The 17,608-nt window shown below is 37.2% G+C and overlaps 1 protein-coding gene and 1 non-coding gene across 5 annotated transcripts; both read left to right on the plus strand.

Annotated features, from left to right (window-relative positions):
* Positions 1-1,243: 1,243 nt before the first annotated feature.
* On the plus strand, positions 1,244-10,389 carry LOC121967423 (DNA mismatch repair protein MSH3-like). Of its 4 annotated transcripts, XM_042517632.1 has the most exons (13): positions 1,244-2,251; positions 2,732-2,926; positions 3,207-3,371; positions 4,978-5,076; positions 5,237-5,488; positions 5,966-6,211; positions 6,280-6,411; positions 7,290-7,550; positions 7,633-7,704; positions 8,510-8,659; positions 9,161-9,251; positions 9,324-9,655; positions 9,831-10,389. In XM_042517632.1, the coding sequence occupies exons 1-13, from the start codon at positions 1,313-1,315 to the stop codon at positions 10,125-10,127; spliced, it is 3,231 nt and encodes a 1,076-aa protein (XP_042373566.1). In that variant the 5' UTR covers positions 1,244-1,312; the 3' UTR covers positions 10,128-10,389. The 4 variants fall into 4 exon arrangements, with proteins under 4 accessions (XP_042373566.1, XP_042373565.1, XP_042373569.1 ...); XM_042517631.1 differs by having other exon boundaries at positions 9,161-9,655; XM_042517635.1 differs by lacking the exon at positions 9,324-9,655 and having other exon boundaries at positions 9,831-10,090.
* A 6,549-nt stretch (positions 10,390-16,938) lies between these two features.
* TRNAN-GUU lies at positions 16,939-17,012 on the plus strand. Its single transcript has one exon. It is a non-coding gene; the product is annotated as a tRNA-Asn (tRNA).
* Positions 17,013-17,608: the final 596 nt, after the last annotated feature.

A 17,608-nucleotide genomic window follows, 5' to 3' on the forward strand; every position in this document is an offset into this window, starting at 1 on the left:
TCGCAGGATGCGGTGCTAGCTGATCGGGTAGCGCCTGTTGTTGTTGTTGCTAGATTATTTTCGCTGCTTGGGCTTGCACGAGTATCTCTAGCCCCTCCTGAGTCAACGTCACAGTGGTTAGTCGTCCAGCGTTCTCCATCTTCTCGTCTTGGATGCAGGCTACGTTCTCACAAACAACACCAAATATAATTCTGTTCGAAAGTCAATGAGATGGATGCTGGGGATATGACGCTCCCGCTGATCTCCTATGGACTTTGCTCTGACCTGCAACACAAGTAGCGTCGGAGGACCATCGCCAGGGACCCCTTCCTTGGTTCGGCACTGACGCCACTTGTGTTGTAGGTCAGAGCAAAGTCCACAGGAGGTTAGCGGGAGCGCTACATCCCCTGTATCCATCTCATCGACTTTTGGACAGGATCACAATCAATAATATATATTTTTGAACCTTTAATAAAATAATTCAATAAAATATATTTTTTGGACCATTATTAAAACAATCTGACAATATATATATTTTTGGACTTTTATTAAAATAATCTAATAAAATATAATTTTTTAGTTTTTTATTAAAACAATTTAATTATATATAATATATATTGTATGTACATATTAAATTTAGGGACCCTTAAAAATCGGAGACCTTAGATCGTCGCCCTTGATGACATACCTCAACGGCAACCCTGCTTAGAGATAGATTATTGGAGGTACTGAGACAAATGAATCTCTCTCCCTTTTTACAACATGTGCCACATATAATACGAGCACAAATCTCCTGGACTACTTTTTTGTGGTCCAGGGGATGTGCCACTCATATTTGCGATCGGATCGTGGCCGCGATCCGGTCGCAAATTGTTACGATCCCTTCCTGGATTCATCGTCCCCACCAGGTTATAATTTTTGTTCGGAGCGGGCGGTCGGATGCCGCCCGGAGGCCTCCGGTGGTGGATAAGTGGTTAGGTTACTCGGCGCCGAGCGAGGGTATCCTTCGAGCGGCCTCCGGCCGCCCGCTCCGAACAAAAACTATAATCTGGTGAGGATGATGAACCCAGAAAGGGATCGTACCCATTTACGACCGGATCACGATCATGATTCGATTACAAATACAAATGACACATCTCCTGGACCATAAAAAGTGATCCAGAAAATCTTACCTTTATATAATACACCATGCTGGGACATGCCCAGTGACTGGCCCACTAGCCCAGTTCTTGAGAACTTGGGGTTGATATAGCTCCTTCTCCACTCCGTATTGGTGGGACGAATTGGCGGGACACTGCCTTCTGCTGCATTCGCACGCTCTTTCTTCCTCGCCATGGGGAAGCCAAAGCAGCAGACCATCTCTCGCTTCTTCGCCCCCAAACCACTACCTCCATCCCCTTCTTCTCCTCCTCCTCCGCCGCCTCCGCCTTCCAGATCCTCCCCCAAAATCTCTGCCACCGTCTCCCTCTCCCCCTCCGCCAAGCGCCGCCTCCAATCTCTATACTCTTCCCCGAACCCCAAGAAGAACAAACCGTCCTCCTCGGCCTCCAATGCCCTCGTCCCCGTCCCCTCCTCCACTCCCGACCTTCACCGCCGCTTCCTCTCCAAGCTCCTCGCCCCCGCTTCGTCCCCGCCTCGCAAATCTCTTCCTCAAAACCCTACTTATACCCCCCTCGAGCTACAGGTCGTCGACCTCAGATCTAAGCACCCTGACGTTGTCCTCATGTTCGAAGTCGGCTACAGGTACCGCTTCTTCGGCCAGGACGCCGAGATCGCCGCTCGCGTCCTCGGCATCTTCGCCCACGTCGACCACAACTTCCCCACCGCCAGCATTCCCAGCTTCCGCCTCCACTTCCACGTCCGCCGCCTCGTCGCGGCGGGGCACAAAGTCGGCGTCATCAAGCAGACTGAGACCGCCGCGATCAAGGCTCACGGGGCCAACCGGGTCGGGCCATTCTCACGGGGGCTATCGGCGTTGTACACGAGGTCGACGATTGAGGCGGCGGAGGACATGGAGGGTGGGAGCGGGCCGGAGATCGGTGGTTCCGGGAGCAATTTCCTTGCTTGCGTCGTTGAAAAGGAGCTGGTGCCGGATCATGAGGGGAAGTTTTGTGTGAAGGTTGCTCTTGTTGCGGTCGATGTCTCCACAGGAGATGTTGTTCATGGGGAGTTTGATGACAATTCGATAAGAACGGGGCTTGAGGCAATGTTGATTAGTTTGTCTCCCAACGAGATGCTGCTAGGAGAACCTCTTTCCTCAGTGACGGAGAAGGTTAGTACTCCTTGACAATGGAAAATAAACTGAATATGATGATGATAAATTAAGCTTTATATCAAGTTTGTCTAGAAAGTTGCATTTGCATTAATAGGGAAATTCTGCCAAATGTCAAGTTTTTCATTGTTGTCCATTATATATTATTCTCGTGTAATACCTGCTGGTTTTAGATGATACCAAAGAATGATTTCTTCTGTGGAAAGCACATGTTTTGCATTCTCATATTCCTGATAGGAATGAGTAATCTCAATTGAAGTAAATCGTTAGAAGGGTTTGCATTCACTGCCAGATCAAGTTATTCCACATGAGTTAAATTACGTTCAATCAAAGATTGATTGCACATGCTTTGCTTTCTTTTAGGCTTAATCATGATAATTGTAATTCATGATAGTACAATAGCTAGATGTTTTCTACTCAGTTGTCTTTCGTGGATTTACCTTTTCTTTTTCTTTTTTGCGCAAAATATATCTTTCTTAGCTGGTACTAGCTTATTCTGGATCTCCATCAAACATTCGAGTTGAGCGCACCTCACGTGATTGTTATAGCAATGGTGGCGCACTTGCTGAAGTAATGTCTCTTTATGAAAACAAAGATGACAATGTTCTGGTTCCTGTGAATGATACTGAAGATAGTGATATAAGAGGGGAAGGATGCCATTTTCCTACAATAAAGGTATCCTCATTTATTTTTAGAACATTATTAATCCAATTAATGGCTACGATCTTTTGGTTATGAACTGCAATTAAATTATAAAAAAATCCAAAATCAAATGGGCAAGTTGACACTCTTGTTTCCACCCCTTTTTTTTTTTTTTGCCTTTTGTTAGTTTACTGGTTGTCTTTTTCCCCGTATGGTTACATGCACACATTTCTGTTTTTTTCCATCTCCTAGTTTACTGAGCAATGTATTCTGCCCATGGTTGGCACTATTTTTCTTTTATTTTCTCTTGCAGGAAATCATGTCCTTGCCTGAACTATCAATTCAAGCATTGGCATTAACCATCCGTTATTTAAGAAATTTTGGATTGGAGAGGATACTCGGCCCCACAGCTTCCTTTAGGGCCATTTCTAGCAAGTTTGAGATGACTTTATCAGCAAATACACTTCATCAGCTTGAGGTAGTCTTCTTTGGCTAAAAAAAAAAAATATGCCTGAGGCAGTTCGTTACCATGCTGACACATACATTTGTTGTTTACCTTTTTATTGTGCTGTGATGGAGAATACTGTTCATGTCAGATATGTAACTCTGTAGTTCTACTTTTTTCTTGAAAAGTTGTTTCTGTAACATTTATTTTGTCATTTATTTCATTATTACTGAATAATACAACATACCAATCCTAGTAGCTAAATTAATAAAAATTAACCAAAGACTGAGATGACTTTTGTCACACTCTGAGTGAGCGGTTCCAGGTGTGCTCAATTTCATCAACACACTCCTTGTGCTAGTTATTATACCATGCCGTGGAGACACGAGCAATGCTCGCAACACTTTGCCACATAGCATCATTGACAAGCAGAGATGATTCACACAAGCACATTCACTGGCAACCTGTGGTGATTATCACACGAGCATCATAATCATCATGAGCAGAAACTGTAACATGTCCACAAGATGACATCTCCTATAAGTACAAGGTACAAAATAGTAAATACAATGCAAACCAATGACAAATATGAAAGGTTTAGCACGACACAATGCAGTTATCCTTGATTCACGCTAATTACTCTGATGATCCATAGTTATCTCTCAGTGACATAGGCAACTCATAATTCCAATTCTATCCATAACCACAAGGACATCCTCATGGTCATACCTACCAATTCTCTCAATCTTGGCCTTGACTGTGCTTTGGTAATCATAGTTAGTATCACCACTAAGGTCCATACTGACACCACAATCTCATAGTGAATCACACTTACTTGGATACTCTGTGATCGGTCACATAGGGCCTTATGGGAACTTCCAACTGATGTTTACATTGATAAGAATCATTGACCTTCTCCTGTTGAAAATTTACCACTCATTACAATGAGTCTTCTTTTGTTTCATATTTCAAGGTAACTTAAATCATAGCATCACTTGAGTTCCGTTGATGATAAATTTTCAACATAGCACTCAGGGACTACTTGGCAAATGGTTATGGTAGATCCTGTTGGACACAACAAAACATTCATATGGTGAACAACTGGGGAAGATATTCTGATTTTCTACCTTTCAGAACCTCAAATTTTTAATAGCGAAAAAGGCCAAAAGTCCTTAGAAAATGTTATACAGGTAACAAGAATACAAGATATGATATCTTGCACGAGACTTAATAATCCTAAATGCTATCTTTCTAGTGGATCATTAACTAGGTTTGTGAGATTGTGAGCAATAAGTGTTTTGCTTTTCTAAGTGTCTCTTCCTTTCATTTTCTTTCCCTTGGGTGATCTTTTCCGCTCAGGATGCCCTAGTACTAGGGTGATGATTATATCCTTTAATATTTATTTATTTTAATGTTCAGCATCATAAATCTTATGCTGTCAACAAAAGTGTTTTGTTTCTCTAAGTGTCTCTTCCTTTCATCTTCTTTCCCTTGGGTGACCTTTTCCACTCAGGATGCCCTAGTACTAGGGTGATGATTATATCTGTTAATATTTATTTATTTTACTGTTCAGCTCCATAAATTTTCGTCATGAAATTCGTTAATATTCTGGTATATTTTATCTAAAGAGTTGTTCTAGGTCTTGGCAAACAACTGTGATGGCTCTCTTCAAGGTTCCCTTTTTCAAGTTATGAATCACGCTCTTACTGCATTTGGATCAAGGCTTTTCAGACACTGGGTAATTCATTGTTCTATTCCATCTTTAGCTACACTGGCATAAACATTTCATAAATAAATGAGAGGATTTTTCATGTGACCAAAATAATTAAATGAAAGAAAATAATATTTAATTTTATGGTTTTTCATTTTCTTCATTGAGGTTCAAGTTCATTGTTCAGGTCACTCATCCATTATGCGATAGGAATTTGATACTAGCTCGTCTTGATTCTGTTTCTGAGATAGCTGAATCAATGGGCCTGTGCATGGGGCCAAAGCTTGAAAGTGAATTAGCAACTGAGAAATATTCTGATGCTCTTAAGCAATCTGAGATCGCTGAGGTTATATCTTCAGTTTTAACAATGCTTGGGAAGTCACCTGATGTTCAGCGGGGAATTTCCAGAATTTTTCACCGGACTTCTACGGCTGCTGAGGTAGTGTGTTGGTTTTACAGTTAAGATAATCACCTTTTCTGGTAGCTCATTTATATGATATTCATTATATAATTAGTGCCCATGTGCACTTGTATCACTTAAAAGTTATCCTCAATTCATGTTATGTCTGCATCAGTTTTGACCAATTCATACCTGTTTCTGCTTCTTAAATAGCAATTTTATTGGCCACTTGGTTCTAGTAAAGCATCAATTACATGGTTTTGTTAAATAGATTTTAATTGCAAGTATTCAAGAATAATCTCAGATCTTGCTAGTCACCAATTACTAATTCAAGAATAATGATAATTATGAAGTAGGCAATGCGCTTCTCATACTCTGCCAAGTTAATGGTGGTAAATACAAGGCAATCATATTGCATAGAAAGGATTTGGTGAATACAACGTCAGCTAGCTTAGCGCTTGCCGATTTGACTGTCTACTTGAGCACCTTACTGACATGTTCTGTTTTATTGTTCAGTTTATTAGGGTTATCCATGCTTTGCTTACCTCTGGGAAGCAGTTACAGAAGCTTGTTTTGGAGACTGATGCTGGAGAAACTCAACCGAGTGTCAAATCTGCTTTACTCAGAAGACTGATCTATTCTGCTTCTTCACCTGTTGTAATGGCTGTAGCTGTTAAACTTCTATCTTCTCTAAATAAGGATGCAGCAGATCAAGGTGATATGTTGAATTTGTTTATTTCTTGCACGGATCAATTTCCTGAGGTAAGGTTGTGAAGGATGCTTACCTGTATAGTATGCTTAGTTGTTATAGCATGGAATCTTATTTGCAGATCTGTAGTGGCCGTATGGCTGTTCAGATGGCTGAAAAGAAGTTGGATTTACTCATTGTTCAGTACCGGAAGCAGCTTGGAATGCAAAAATTAGAGTTTATGAGTGTGTCTGGGAAGACACATCTAATAGAGGTAACTCTTCAATTAAGCGTGTTTAGTAACTTGCACTAGAAAGCAAATTACATATTCCTTGATCCCAACTTCCTCATGTATTTGATTTAATGTGCAATCAATGCTAAGTGATTTCATGTTCTATCTTAAGTCACAATTGCTCATGCATTTCTTTCGAGGCACTTCTACTTGCATTTCGTTGTGCTGGATACTATTTCTTTTCTATTAAGTATACTGCACGTAGCCCTTGAATCTTTTCTATAAACTTTGTTTTCATTTGTCTATGATGAAAGTCTGTATGCATTTTGCTTGTCTTATTTTGTGTTTGATTTTTTTTTCCCCATAAAATGAGCCTTCTAGTGAAGTTCATAATTGAATTAACTAGGTTTTAACTCTTATGTCATCAAACTACAAGGATATTATATTTTTCCTTCTAATCATCATTACTATCAATTTTAATCTCTCCTATATGTTCCTATATTAAATTTGTTAACACAATCTTATAGTCATGAACTAGCTTTTTTATGGATTGGCTCTTAACAATGCGAGAGTCATTTCCTATTCTGCATTTCATCTAGACATTGATTTGTTGCCTTTTAGTTAATCTCCACCATTTGCATATCTAGGTGTCTTTGTGAAGGCCATTTTTTGTCAGTTATATGTAACAACCTGACAACTTAGGTAAGATCCATGCTCATAAGGTTTAAGCATTGTTTACATTGTTTCTCATGGCATAATGCAATCATCAACCTCTTTTATCCAACTTTGGATTGACACTGATGTTTTTTAGGTTAATGGGGCTTTGCTAATAGATTTATGTAAAATTATGACTTTCTTTTTCTGCTTTGTTATGAGTTCTGATCATGTTTTGTGACTAAGTTCTGTTCTTGCTATTTTAGCTGTCAGAAGATAAAAAGGCTCCTTCAAATTGGGTTAAGGTTAGTAGTACCAGAAAAACCACACGATATCACCCCCCTGAAGTGCTGGCAGGTTTGGATGAATTGTTGCTTGCCAAGGAAGAATTTTCTGTTGTTTGTCGGGCTACATGGGACAAATTCTTGATGAAATTTGGCAAATACTATGCTCAGTTTCAAACAGTTGTGCAAGCTCTGGCTGCATTGGACTGCTTGCATTCACTTGCCATTGTCTCCAGAAATGAGGTATAGTTTCTGTTGCTGTTTGTTTTCACTTTGTTATTATCTCAAATGGCACATTATTTGACACTTGCAATTTTTTCTATAGAATTTTGTGCAACCAGTTTTTGTTGGTGATGATGAACCAAATCAAATTCACATCTCTTTGGGTCGTCATCCAGTGAGTATTATCTATTATGTTTCTACTACTGCTTGAACTATTTTGGATGTTTTCGCACTAATTTGTCTTGATGCGTTTTCCATCTTAAAAATTGCTATAGTGTGTTTGGTACATAGGAAAAGAAAGTCATTCCCTATGAATTTCCATGCTATAAGTTTAGGTATAGGTGTTACTATTCCATTCCTTGTCGATTCTATTTCCTAGGATTAAAAATAACTAATTCCATTCATTATCAACTTCATTCTGCCAAGCAAACACTGACAGACTTATAATGAGAACACAAATCACTTTTTCCATATATGCAAGGATAAAGCCGTCTTTTGCACATTAATGTTGCAAATAAACTTGTGCCCTATTGCAATTGTCTACACAAACTTTTGCACATGCATGAACTTAGAGAAAGATTACTGTAAATATCTAGAAGATGGTAAGGGTTTTTTCCTCCCTCAATTACTTCATCTTATTTGCCTATTTTGCCTCCACTAAATGGCCCCTTCTACTCGCTCTTCTCATTTCTACGTCGTTAGAATTCCAATCTCGTCCATCATGTTTCTTTGAGACACTATCTAAGTTATCAATTCCATCCACCAAAGCACTGGCATCTGTGGTCATCATTTTTTGTAATTAGCTTTTTGGAGATTGGTGGTCGGAGAAGTTTACTTCTGTTCCTTCTTGCCAAAAAATAAATCTTAGCGCAGACCTTAACAGCCATGTTGCACAAAAGACTAGCTACTGCCTCAAACAGTTTGTACAAGTTCAAAATTATTTATGATATGTTGGCTAATCATGATTAATTTTGCCTCAGGTTTTGTGGTCAACTCTGGGAGACAACTATGTTCCAAATGATACGAAGTTGCATGTAGATAGGGAGTACTGTCAAATTATTACTGGGCCAAATATGGGTGGGAAAAGTTCTTATATTCGGCAAGTTGCCCTTATAGCAATTATGGCTCAGGTACAACTGGATTTTTGCTTGATCTTCATAGTTGCTTAAGATAAGTTATCGAACAAGCCTCCAACAATGAGGGCAGTCTTCTAACCATACTTTATGATTCTGAATAATCAGAGTGTGATATTGGTTTTCTTGTAGCCTCATTGATGCCCCTGTTTATATTAATTAAACAAGGATTACTTTTTATTGGTCTCCTAATGGCTGTTTCACAAAGATAACGTGATTTATATTTGTTTAGTAACCATTGAGGAGACAGGTTTTCCTACAAGTCTCCAACAATGAGGCATTCTTCGAAGAATGTGAGTCTGGATATCAGAGCGTCGTATCGGTTTTCTTGTAGCCTCACATTGATGTCCTTATCTATATTTATTTAGCAGGGATTCATGTATCCTGGTCGTCTAAGGATTGTTTCATAAAGATGGTGATTGGTGACTGTTTGGTTAATCATCGAGTGATGTATTTCCTTATGGTTGTTTCATTGATATCTTCCTCTGATTCATTCAGGTTGGTTCCTATGTACCGGCAACTTCAGCGAAGCTGCACGTACTGGATGGGATTTACACTCGTATGGGGGCATCAGACAGCATCCAGCAAGGTAAAAGTACCTTTTTTGAGGAATTAGCTGAGACATCTCACATACTACACAACTGTTCATCACGCTCTCTAGTCATCATCGATGAACTTGGTCGAGGCACAAGTACGTATGATGGCGTTGCAATTGCTTATGCTACATTACATAGCCTTCTTAATTGGAAGAAATGCATGGTCCTTTTCGTCACTCATTACCCGAAAATTGTGGACATCCAGAAAGAGTTTCAAGGCTCAGTTGGTGCATACCATGTTTCCTATCTCGCATCTAAAAAACCTCTTGACATAACTGATTCTGAAACAATATCATGCGGTGAGGGGCTGAGCCTTGAAGAGGTTACTTTTCTGTACAAACTTGTGCCTGGTGCATTGGATAAGAGCTTTGCTCTTAACGTTGCAAAGCTAGCCCAGGTATGATTGAAATTGGATAACATTTTTCATAGATTGTTAAAAGTAGCATTTCTTTTTTATTTGCGACTATCATCTGTAGTATTTATTCGGTTTGCATTGCACCATTTTAAAGATAAGTTGATCAGATAAGCTTGGATCCTTTCCCCTTTTTTCAAGTTGCTTGTTTTCCTTTCAGCTACCAAGTTCATGCATAGCACGAGCTGCTATCCTGGCTGCGAAGATGGAAGAGGAGATGAACACAAGGTTGAAAAATCAAGCAAGAAACACAATTTCAATCTCATCTCAGGATGAAATAAATACTGACTCTAAACCATTGGAGTTATGTGAAGATCAAGCTTTTACTGATCTCAAAGAAACATGTCGGGAACTGTTGTTGCACATAGAATCTGCCTTAAATGATACTGAACCGGCGAAGAAGTTATGTTCACTGAAACATGCGAGGGAGATTGCAACGAAGGTGATAAAACAGTAGCTCATTGCCCGTAACATAAAATCAAATCGTTGTCCGCAAGAGCTCTTCCAATTCCAAGCAAAAACAATCAATTGGCGTCATCAGTGCGGTTGATTGTTCAAGGGTGCTGAAGGTTGTGATGGTTGCCAGTAAATTAATATTTTGTAAAGAGGGAAATTTGTAATTAGTTTCTTTACTACCCTAATCTCTTATCACCACATCTCCTGAATTTTGTAAAACCTAAACCACAAAGAAAAATATTCACATCTAAAATTTTGTAAAACCAGAGCAAAAATGCCTGCATATCGAATCAGACATTTTCTAGTTTTTGCTTTCCAATTTTTAATTTTCCAAATGTAGTTATTATACGAAAGGAGGTTGAACCGATCTTTTCTAGTAATTGCATAAAAATTGGTAAAACCCATCATTTAGTACGATAATTTATGAAAATATGTATTTGGGTTTTGAATTTACTAAAAGATATAGTGTTTTTCGTTTTTTCTTTTCTCTCTCCACTTTCCTTTTATACATGCATGATAACATGCATGATAATGTAAATTTAAAAAGTATATTGAGAAGTCAATTATTTAGTTGATTATTTTAAAAATATTTTAACATTCCTAAGAAGCTAAAATAAATAATAGATAGTATTATTTTATTCCTTGTAATTTTAGAAATTCATACGACTTAAAATAGGTCAAATCAGATATGTTTAGGTCTATCAATGGACTTCGGTCAAAATCCACTGATGGACCTACACAGATCTGATTAGACTCATTTTAGGTCCTATGAATTTCTGAGATGATCAACTAAATAATCGACTTCTCAATATACTTTTTTAAATTTACATTATCATGCATTGTGCTTGCACAATTGCACAATGCATGATAATGTAAATTTAAAAAGTAGATTGAGAAGTCGATTATTTAGTTGATTATTTTAAAAATATTTTAACATTCCTAAGAAGTTAAAATAAATAATAGATAGTATTATTTTACTCCTTGTAGTTTCAGAAATTCATACGACTTAAAATAGGTCCAATCAGACATGTCTAAGTCTATCAATGAACTTCGGTCAAAATTCACTGATGGACCTACACAAGTCTGATTGGACTCATTTCAGGTCCTATGGATTTCTGAGATGAAAACGAGTTAAACTCTGCTATTCATTGCTTATTTTGACTTTCAGGGGTGTTAAAATATTTTTAGAAAAAACAGTTAAAAAATCTCATATTATGCCTACGTTGAGCCTGATATGAAATTATATCAGGCCCACATTGAGATTTATTTTGGTCAATTATTTCATTAATATTTAACACATTCTGAAAAACTAAAATAAGCAATAGATATCACCTTTTGACATCCTATAGTCTCAAAAATCCACAAGATCTGAAATGAATCAAATCAGACCTATCTACATCCATCAGTGGGTTTCGGTTTGATTGGACTAATTTTATGACAAAACCCACTGATAAAGCTAGATAGGTTCGATTGAATTCATTTCAGGTCATGCAGATTTCTGAGGTTCCAAGGAGTTAAACTGTGTTATTTATTGCTTATTTCAACTTCTCTGAAGATGTTAAAATGCTATTAGAACAATATGCTTAAAAATCCCAACGTGAATCATATCATATCCACGTTAGGCTAAAATGTGAATAATGTAAAAATGTCAAAATTTCTCACGTAAGAGTCAAATTAAAATAATTAAATATCACATCATTTATATTTTAGCCTAATCAACAAAGTAAGAGTTTTTCTAAATTAAATCTCCTTTTTAGTTTTCAATTTTTCCGCACATTCTAAACTTTACTTAAATCCAAAAACCTATATTAATACATTATGAAACTTTTTTTAAAAAAATTATTTTGATTATTGTATATTATCTTTTTATCCATGTTACAAAGAGTAGAATATCACCTTTTTTTATGTTTTAGCCTAATTAAGAAATATAGTATTTTTTTTTACACTACTTTAATATTCTTTAAACATTCTAAACTATAATTAAATTTGAAAGAATATATACAATTTAATCCTTTTGATAATATTCTAAACTTTATATTTTTTTATTTGCTAATAAGAATTATTTATTATCATTATCAATATCTCTTGTTAATTATATTTAAATGTAATAGGATTCCCTAAAACAATGAATAAGACAAATTAAAGGTGGAATCAAAAGAACCAAATTTAAAGGCCACATTGGGCCTGATATAATTCATATTAGATTGGGCCTAATATGATTCATATCGAGCAAGCTTTATGGAGCCCCAAACCTTCGATGAGCAACATATGAATTTCCACCATGATGATGCATCCGAGAGAAGTGAGGAGTAGCCAGGAGAGTCAGAAATTGTTACCAATAATGAGTAAAAAACTCCAAACTCTATGTTCAGAACGAGACCTGATATGAATCATATCAGGCTCCACGTTGAGCCTGATATGAAATTATACCATGTCTAACGTAGACCTAATATGGAAGTATGTCAAACCTAACATGGGTCTGATATGAATCATATCAGGCCCACGTTGAGTTTTTTTAGTTGATTCTTCTTATTAAATTTTAATACTTCTCGAGAAGTCGAAATAAGTAATGGATAACACCGTTTGACTCCTTGCAGCCTCAAAAATCCACATGACTAGAAATGGATCTAATCAGACATGTCTAAGTCCATCAGTGGAGTTTGATCAAAATTCACTAATAGACCTAGATAGGTCTGATTTGACCCATTGCAGGTCTTGTGAATTTTTGAAACTGCAAGGAGTTAAACAGTGCTATTCATTACTTATTTTGGCTTCTTTGGAGGAGTTAAAGTGTTAATGGAATAATCAACTAAAAAATCCCAACGTAGGCCTGATATGAATCATATCAGAGTCACGTTGTGCCTGATGTACTTCTATTTCAGGCTCACGTTGGGTCTGATATACTTCCATATCAGGGCCACGTTGGGCCTGATATAACGTGGGGCCTGATATAATTCATATCATGCCTGATTTTGAACATAGAGTTTGAGGTTTTCCACTCATTATTGGCAGCAACTTCTGACTCTCTTGGTTGCTCCTCGCTTCTCTCGGATGCATCATCATGGTGGAAATTCAGATGCTGCTCATTGAAGGTTGGGGGCTCTAGAAAGCTTGCCTGTCGGACATATAATTGAGAATCCGGTCGATTCCACCAATGGTGGATATTGTGATGCTCCACAACTAGATGGGGAAGATCCTCCTCCCTGAATAGAGGTTTGGATGTAGAGACCTCCAATAACTGCCTGAGAATCGAGGTTGCAAGGTTGTACTATCTTCAATTTCACTTAATTGTTTATTGAGGGGTTACCACATAGATTTTGAAGGTTCTACTATCACTTCACCAACATATGAATGGAAGTTAGTGAAATTGATGCTATCACTTCACCAACATATGGATGGAAGTTAGTTAAATTGATAGCTGGGTCGAGCGAGATGGTTGTGTAATACCAATCAAAGATATAGGGATGAGTCATTCGATTAGGATTTGTTAATGAAAAATAATCAAAGTTGTAACACACTTCCCTCGAGAAGAATTGGTGTGTTTGTTCAGGCTTGGTATTCCATCTAGACCTAAAGCTCCATGGGTGATCGGATGAGTTATCCTGGTGGCAAAAGGTGAATACGTTCGCCCCCAGCGCCCCCGTCAATCCGACCTAGAGCCAACACGGAAGTGGTAAATCACGAACGGCTACTAGTCTTTGAAATAGTGATAGCACATAAGGGAGGTATTTACCTCGGCTTTGCCGAGATTCGAATCCCATACCTCATGATGACAATACCTCATGCGCTAGTCATTAGACATATCCGAGCAGACTGATCGGATGAGCTATCCTGAATGGTATGGAGGTAGCTGATGTGAGTCTGTCTTTCCCTAATTTTGTGAAGATTGGACCGGAATTATTGACCATATGTGACGGGTTCCCAATATGGATAGGTGCTTTGGAAGCTGCAGAAGAGCTCGAACCAAACGTAGGTAAAAAAAAAATATGCATACTAATCAATCTTCTATAAATAATAATAATAATAATAATAATAATTAAAATTAGGATATTAATTTAAAGAAATCACACCATATAATTAAACCTAACTATAAAAAAAAAATCCGAGATTCTCTGTTAGAATCCAAACATATTAAAAAAGGATGAAATATGGATATGATATGAAGTGAGCTTGATATACTTTCATATCAGATTCAACGTTGAGATTTTTTAGCCGATTGTTTCATTGATATTTTAACTCCTCCAGAGAAACCAAAATAAGCAATAGATAGCACCGTTTGATTCCTTACATTCTCAAAAATCCATATGTGTTCAAATCAGACCTATCTAGGTCAATCAGTGTATTTCGGTTAAAATTCACTGATGGATCTAGACATGTTCGATGAGATCCATTTATAGTCCTGTGGATTTCTGAGGTTACAAGGAGTCAAACGGTGTTATCCATTGCTTATTTCGACTTTTCGGGAAGTGTTAAAATTTAATTGGAAGATTCGGCTAAAAAATCTCAACGTGGATCTGATATGATTCGTAGCATGTCCAACGTGACCTTTTAAGTTTTGGATTGCTATGTACCATTAGGACAGACAAACATGAATGTTCTCCTTGTTCATTTCAATTTCATAATCTTATCTCTACCTCTGGATCATCTGATTAAAATGATTATGTACTTGGTTTGCTATGTGGAAATTCTACTTATATTTCTTGATTCTAAAACCCCTCAAGATATGCAGGTATTCCATTACAAAAGCTTACTGTGTTGCTTTGTATTGACAATATTCTTCAGTCTGTTTGACGTGCTCGTGATTTGACCTATTTTACTCCTTTATTGGTTAGTGTTGTTCGCAGCCATAATGAAGAGGCAGATTCTTCACATGATTAAGTACAAATACGTCCGTTCACCTTCAGGAAGCAGGTAATCTTGAAACATCTAACTATCGAAATCACTCTCATCTTTAGTTGTCTAATCAGTAGTCTTACTTCTCTCAGCGTTACACTAGTAAAAAATCGATTGAAGACGCAGATCTTTCTAATAATTGAATACATGGTTACTTCTGAAGGCCATATGTTAGAAGAGGACCCTTGTTCGAATCTTTGTTTGATCATGCTCGAAGAGCTGATGCGGTTTGCTGTCTCAGATAAGGCTTAGTGAAAAGATGTTTTTGATGAACACTAGCAATAAAAGTTAATTATCATTTTTCTATGCCACTGGCTTATGGTGCAGCGGCAGAATATCTAAGTTGTCATTCAGGTACTTGTGATAATCCTAGGCTCGATGTTACTAACCTGATTAATCATTAATCATTTTTTAATTATCATTTTTTCATATCAAATCCACATTAGGCTTGATATGATTCATAGCAGGTACAACATGAAGATTTTTAACAATTATTTCTTATTACATTTTAACACTTCCGAGAAGTCGAAATAAACAATAGACAATATATTTGAACTCCTTGAAACCTCAGAATCCACATGAACTAAAATCGGTACAATCAAAATTCTTCTAGTTCATCAGTGAATTTCGTCAAAACTCACTTATAGATCTAAAAAGTTCCGATTGCACCTATTTCAGTTCATGTGGATTTCTAGAATTGCACAAGAATTCAAATATGCTATCCATTATTTATTTCGACTTCTTAGAGATATTAAAATGTAATAAAAAGAATCACAAAAAATCTTTATGTTGGGCCTAATAGAGAATCATATTAGGCTCAACATGAGTCTGTCCATATTAGGCCGAACGTGGAAATTTTTGATAATTCTTATTTATTACATTTTAACACCTCTGAAAAGCCGAATAAATAATTGATAACATATTTGAATTCCTTACTATATCAGAAATCTATAGGAACTGAAATGAGTATAATTGAAACTCTTTAAATCTATCAATGAATTTTGGTCAAAATCTACTGATGAACCTAGAAATTTTAAATTACATCCATTTTAATTCCTATGGATTTTTGAGATTGTAAGAAGTTCAAATATATTATCCATTATTATTTCGACTTCTCTAAATATATTAAAATATTATTAAAAAAAAAAGGAAGAAAGAGAAAAGAAGAGAGGAAAAATAAATAGAAAGTTGCATGCATAGAAGAGATTAGAGCTATCAGATGGGTAAATCCATGATGGGGCGGGTCAGTCCATGGTGGGCTAACCATTTGGCGGGGTGGGGGCGGGCCAACCCGCGGGCCCATCAAAATTTTTTTAAAAAATTAAAAAATATTTCATATCTTCAACATTTTACTTCGAAAAAGTTTTCTACAATTAAATATATACATAAACATGTATTTTAAATATAAATGAACACAAACGAGTACTTATGTTGGATGAAAAGTACTATTTTTATTTCAAAATTATAACAAAGAAAGATAATAAATTGATCTAAAACTTAGCTTACATACGTTTTTCAACCTGCGAGCCAACCCAAGCCCGAGCGGGCCGACCCGCACGGGTTGCTGGCCTAGGCGGGTCGGCCCACGGTAGACTTAGATTGATAAAATTTTAATCCAATCCGTTTAAATTATTTGGTGGGACGGGTTAACCTGATGGACCCAACCTAAATTGACAGCTCTAGAAAAGATGTAAGAGAAAAGAGAGAAAATATTGACTGAAAAAGTTAGATTTATCAAAAGCGTAGAACAATAAATACATTTTAAAAAGTGGGACTTATGAGAAATACTCAAATAGCATGTACTTTTTAGTCATTTTAAAACTAGATACGTCATTTGGTAAGTTGTTGTTTATACTTATTTTAGTCAAATTGGAGTTATGTTTACTATGTGTAAAAATAGCCTGCACTAGTATTCATCAGCTGGAATAGCTCAGTTGGTTAGAGCGTGTGGCTGTTAACCACAAGGTCGAAGGTTCAAGCCCTTCTTCTAGCGTTTTATTATTCATTTTCCCCATTTTTGTTCGCCTTCGCCACAGATGTGTTTTATTTACATCTATAGGAGTCCTGTGGATCGACGGCTTCTTCCAGTTCTTCCAGCGTGGTACCATGAGAAGTTTTTGCTGGTTCTGTTTCACTGCAGACAATGTGCTTGCATTTTTGCCATTGAGAAGTTTTGATGCACAGGTAAAAGATTCATGAGGCTGCTCTCGCGTAGTCGTCTAGCCCTTCTTCTAGCGTTTTATTATTCATTTTCCCCATTTTTGTTCGCCTTCGCCACAGATGTGTTTTATTTACATCTATAGGAGTCCTGTGGATCGACGGCTTCTTCCAGTTCTTCCAGCGTGGTACCATGAGAAGTTTTTGCTGGTTCTGTTTCACTGCAGACAATGTGCTTGCATTTTTGCCATTGAGAAGTTTTGATGCACAGGTAAAAGATTCATGAGGCTGCTCTCGCGTAGTCGTCTAGCCATAAGTAGATCATTGCCTGGAATGCCTGCAACTCCCTGATGCTGTGTTCTTCGATTCTCTTCTTCGAGTTCTTCCAGCGTGGTACCATCAGGAATAATTTGCTGTTTCTGTTTTACCGCA

This window comes from Zingiber officinale, chromosome 3B (genome assembly GCF_018446385.1).
Source record: "Zingiber officinale cultivar Zhangliang chromosome 3B, Zo_v1.1, whole genome shotgun sequence".
NCBI lineage: Eukaryota > Viridiplantae > Streptophyta > Magnoliopsida > Zingiberales > Zingiberaceae > Zingiber > Zingiber officinale.

Coding starts and splice junctions, on each gene's coding strand:
- LOC121967423 (XM_042517631.1), top strand. CDS start 1,313: ATGGGGAAGCCAAAGCAGCAGACCATCTCTCGCTTCTTCGCCCCCAAA. Junction 5,489..5,965: donor GGACTTCTACGGCTGCTGAG/GTAGTGTGTTGG, acceptor TTTATTGTTCAG/TTTATTAGGGTTATCCATGC. Junction 7,705..8,509: donor TCTCTTTGGGTCGTCATCCA/GTGAGTATTATC, acceptor ATTTTGCCTCAG/GTTTTGTGGTCAACTCTGGG.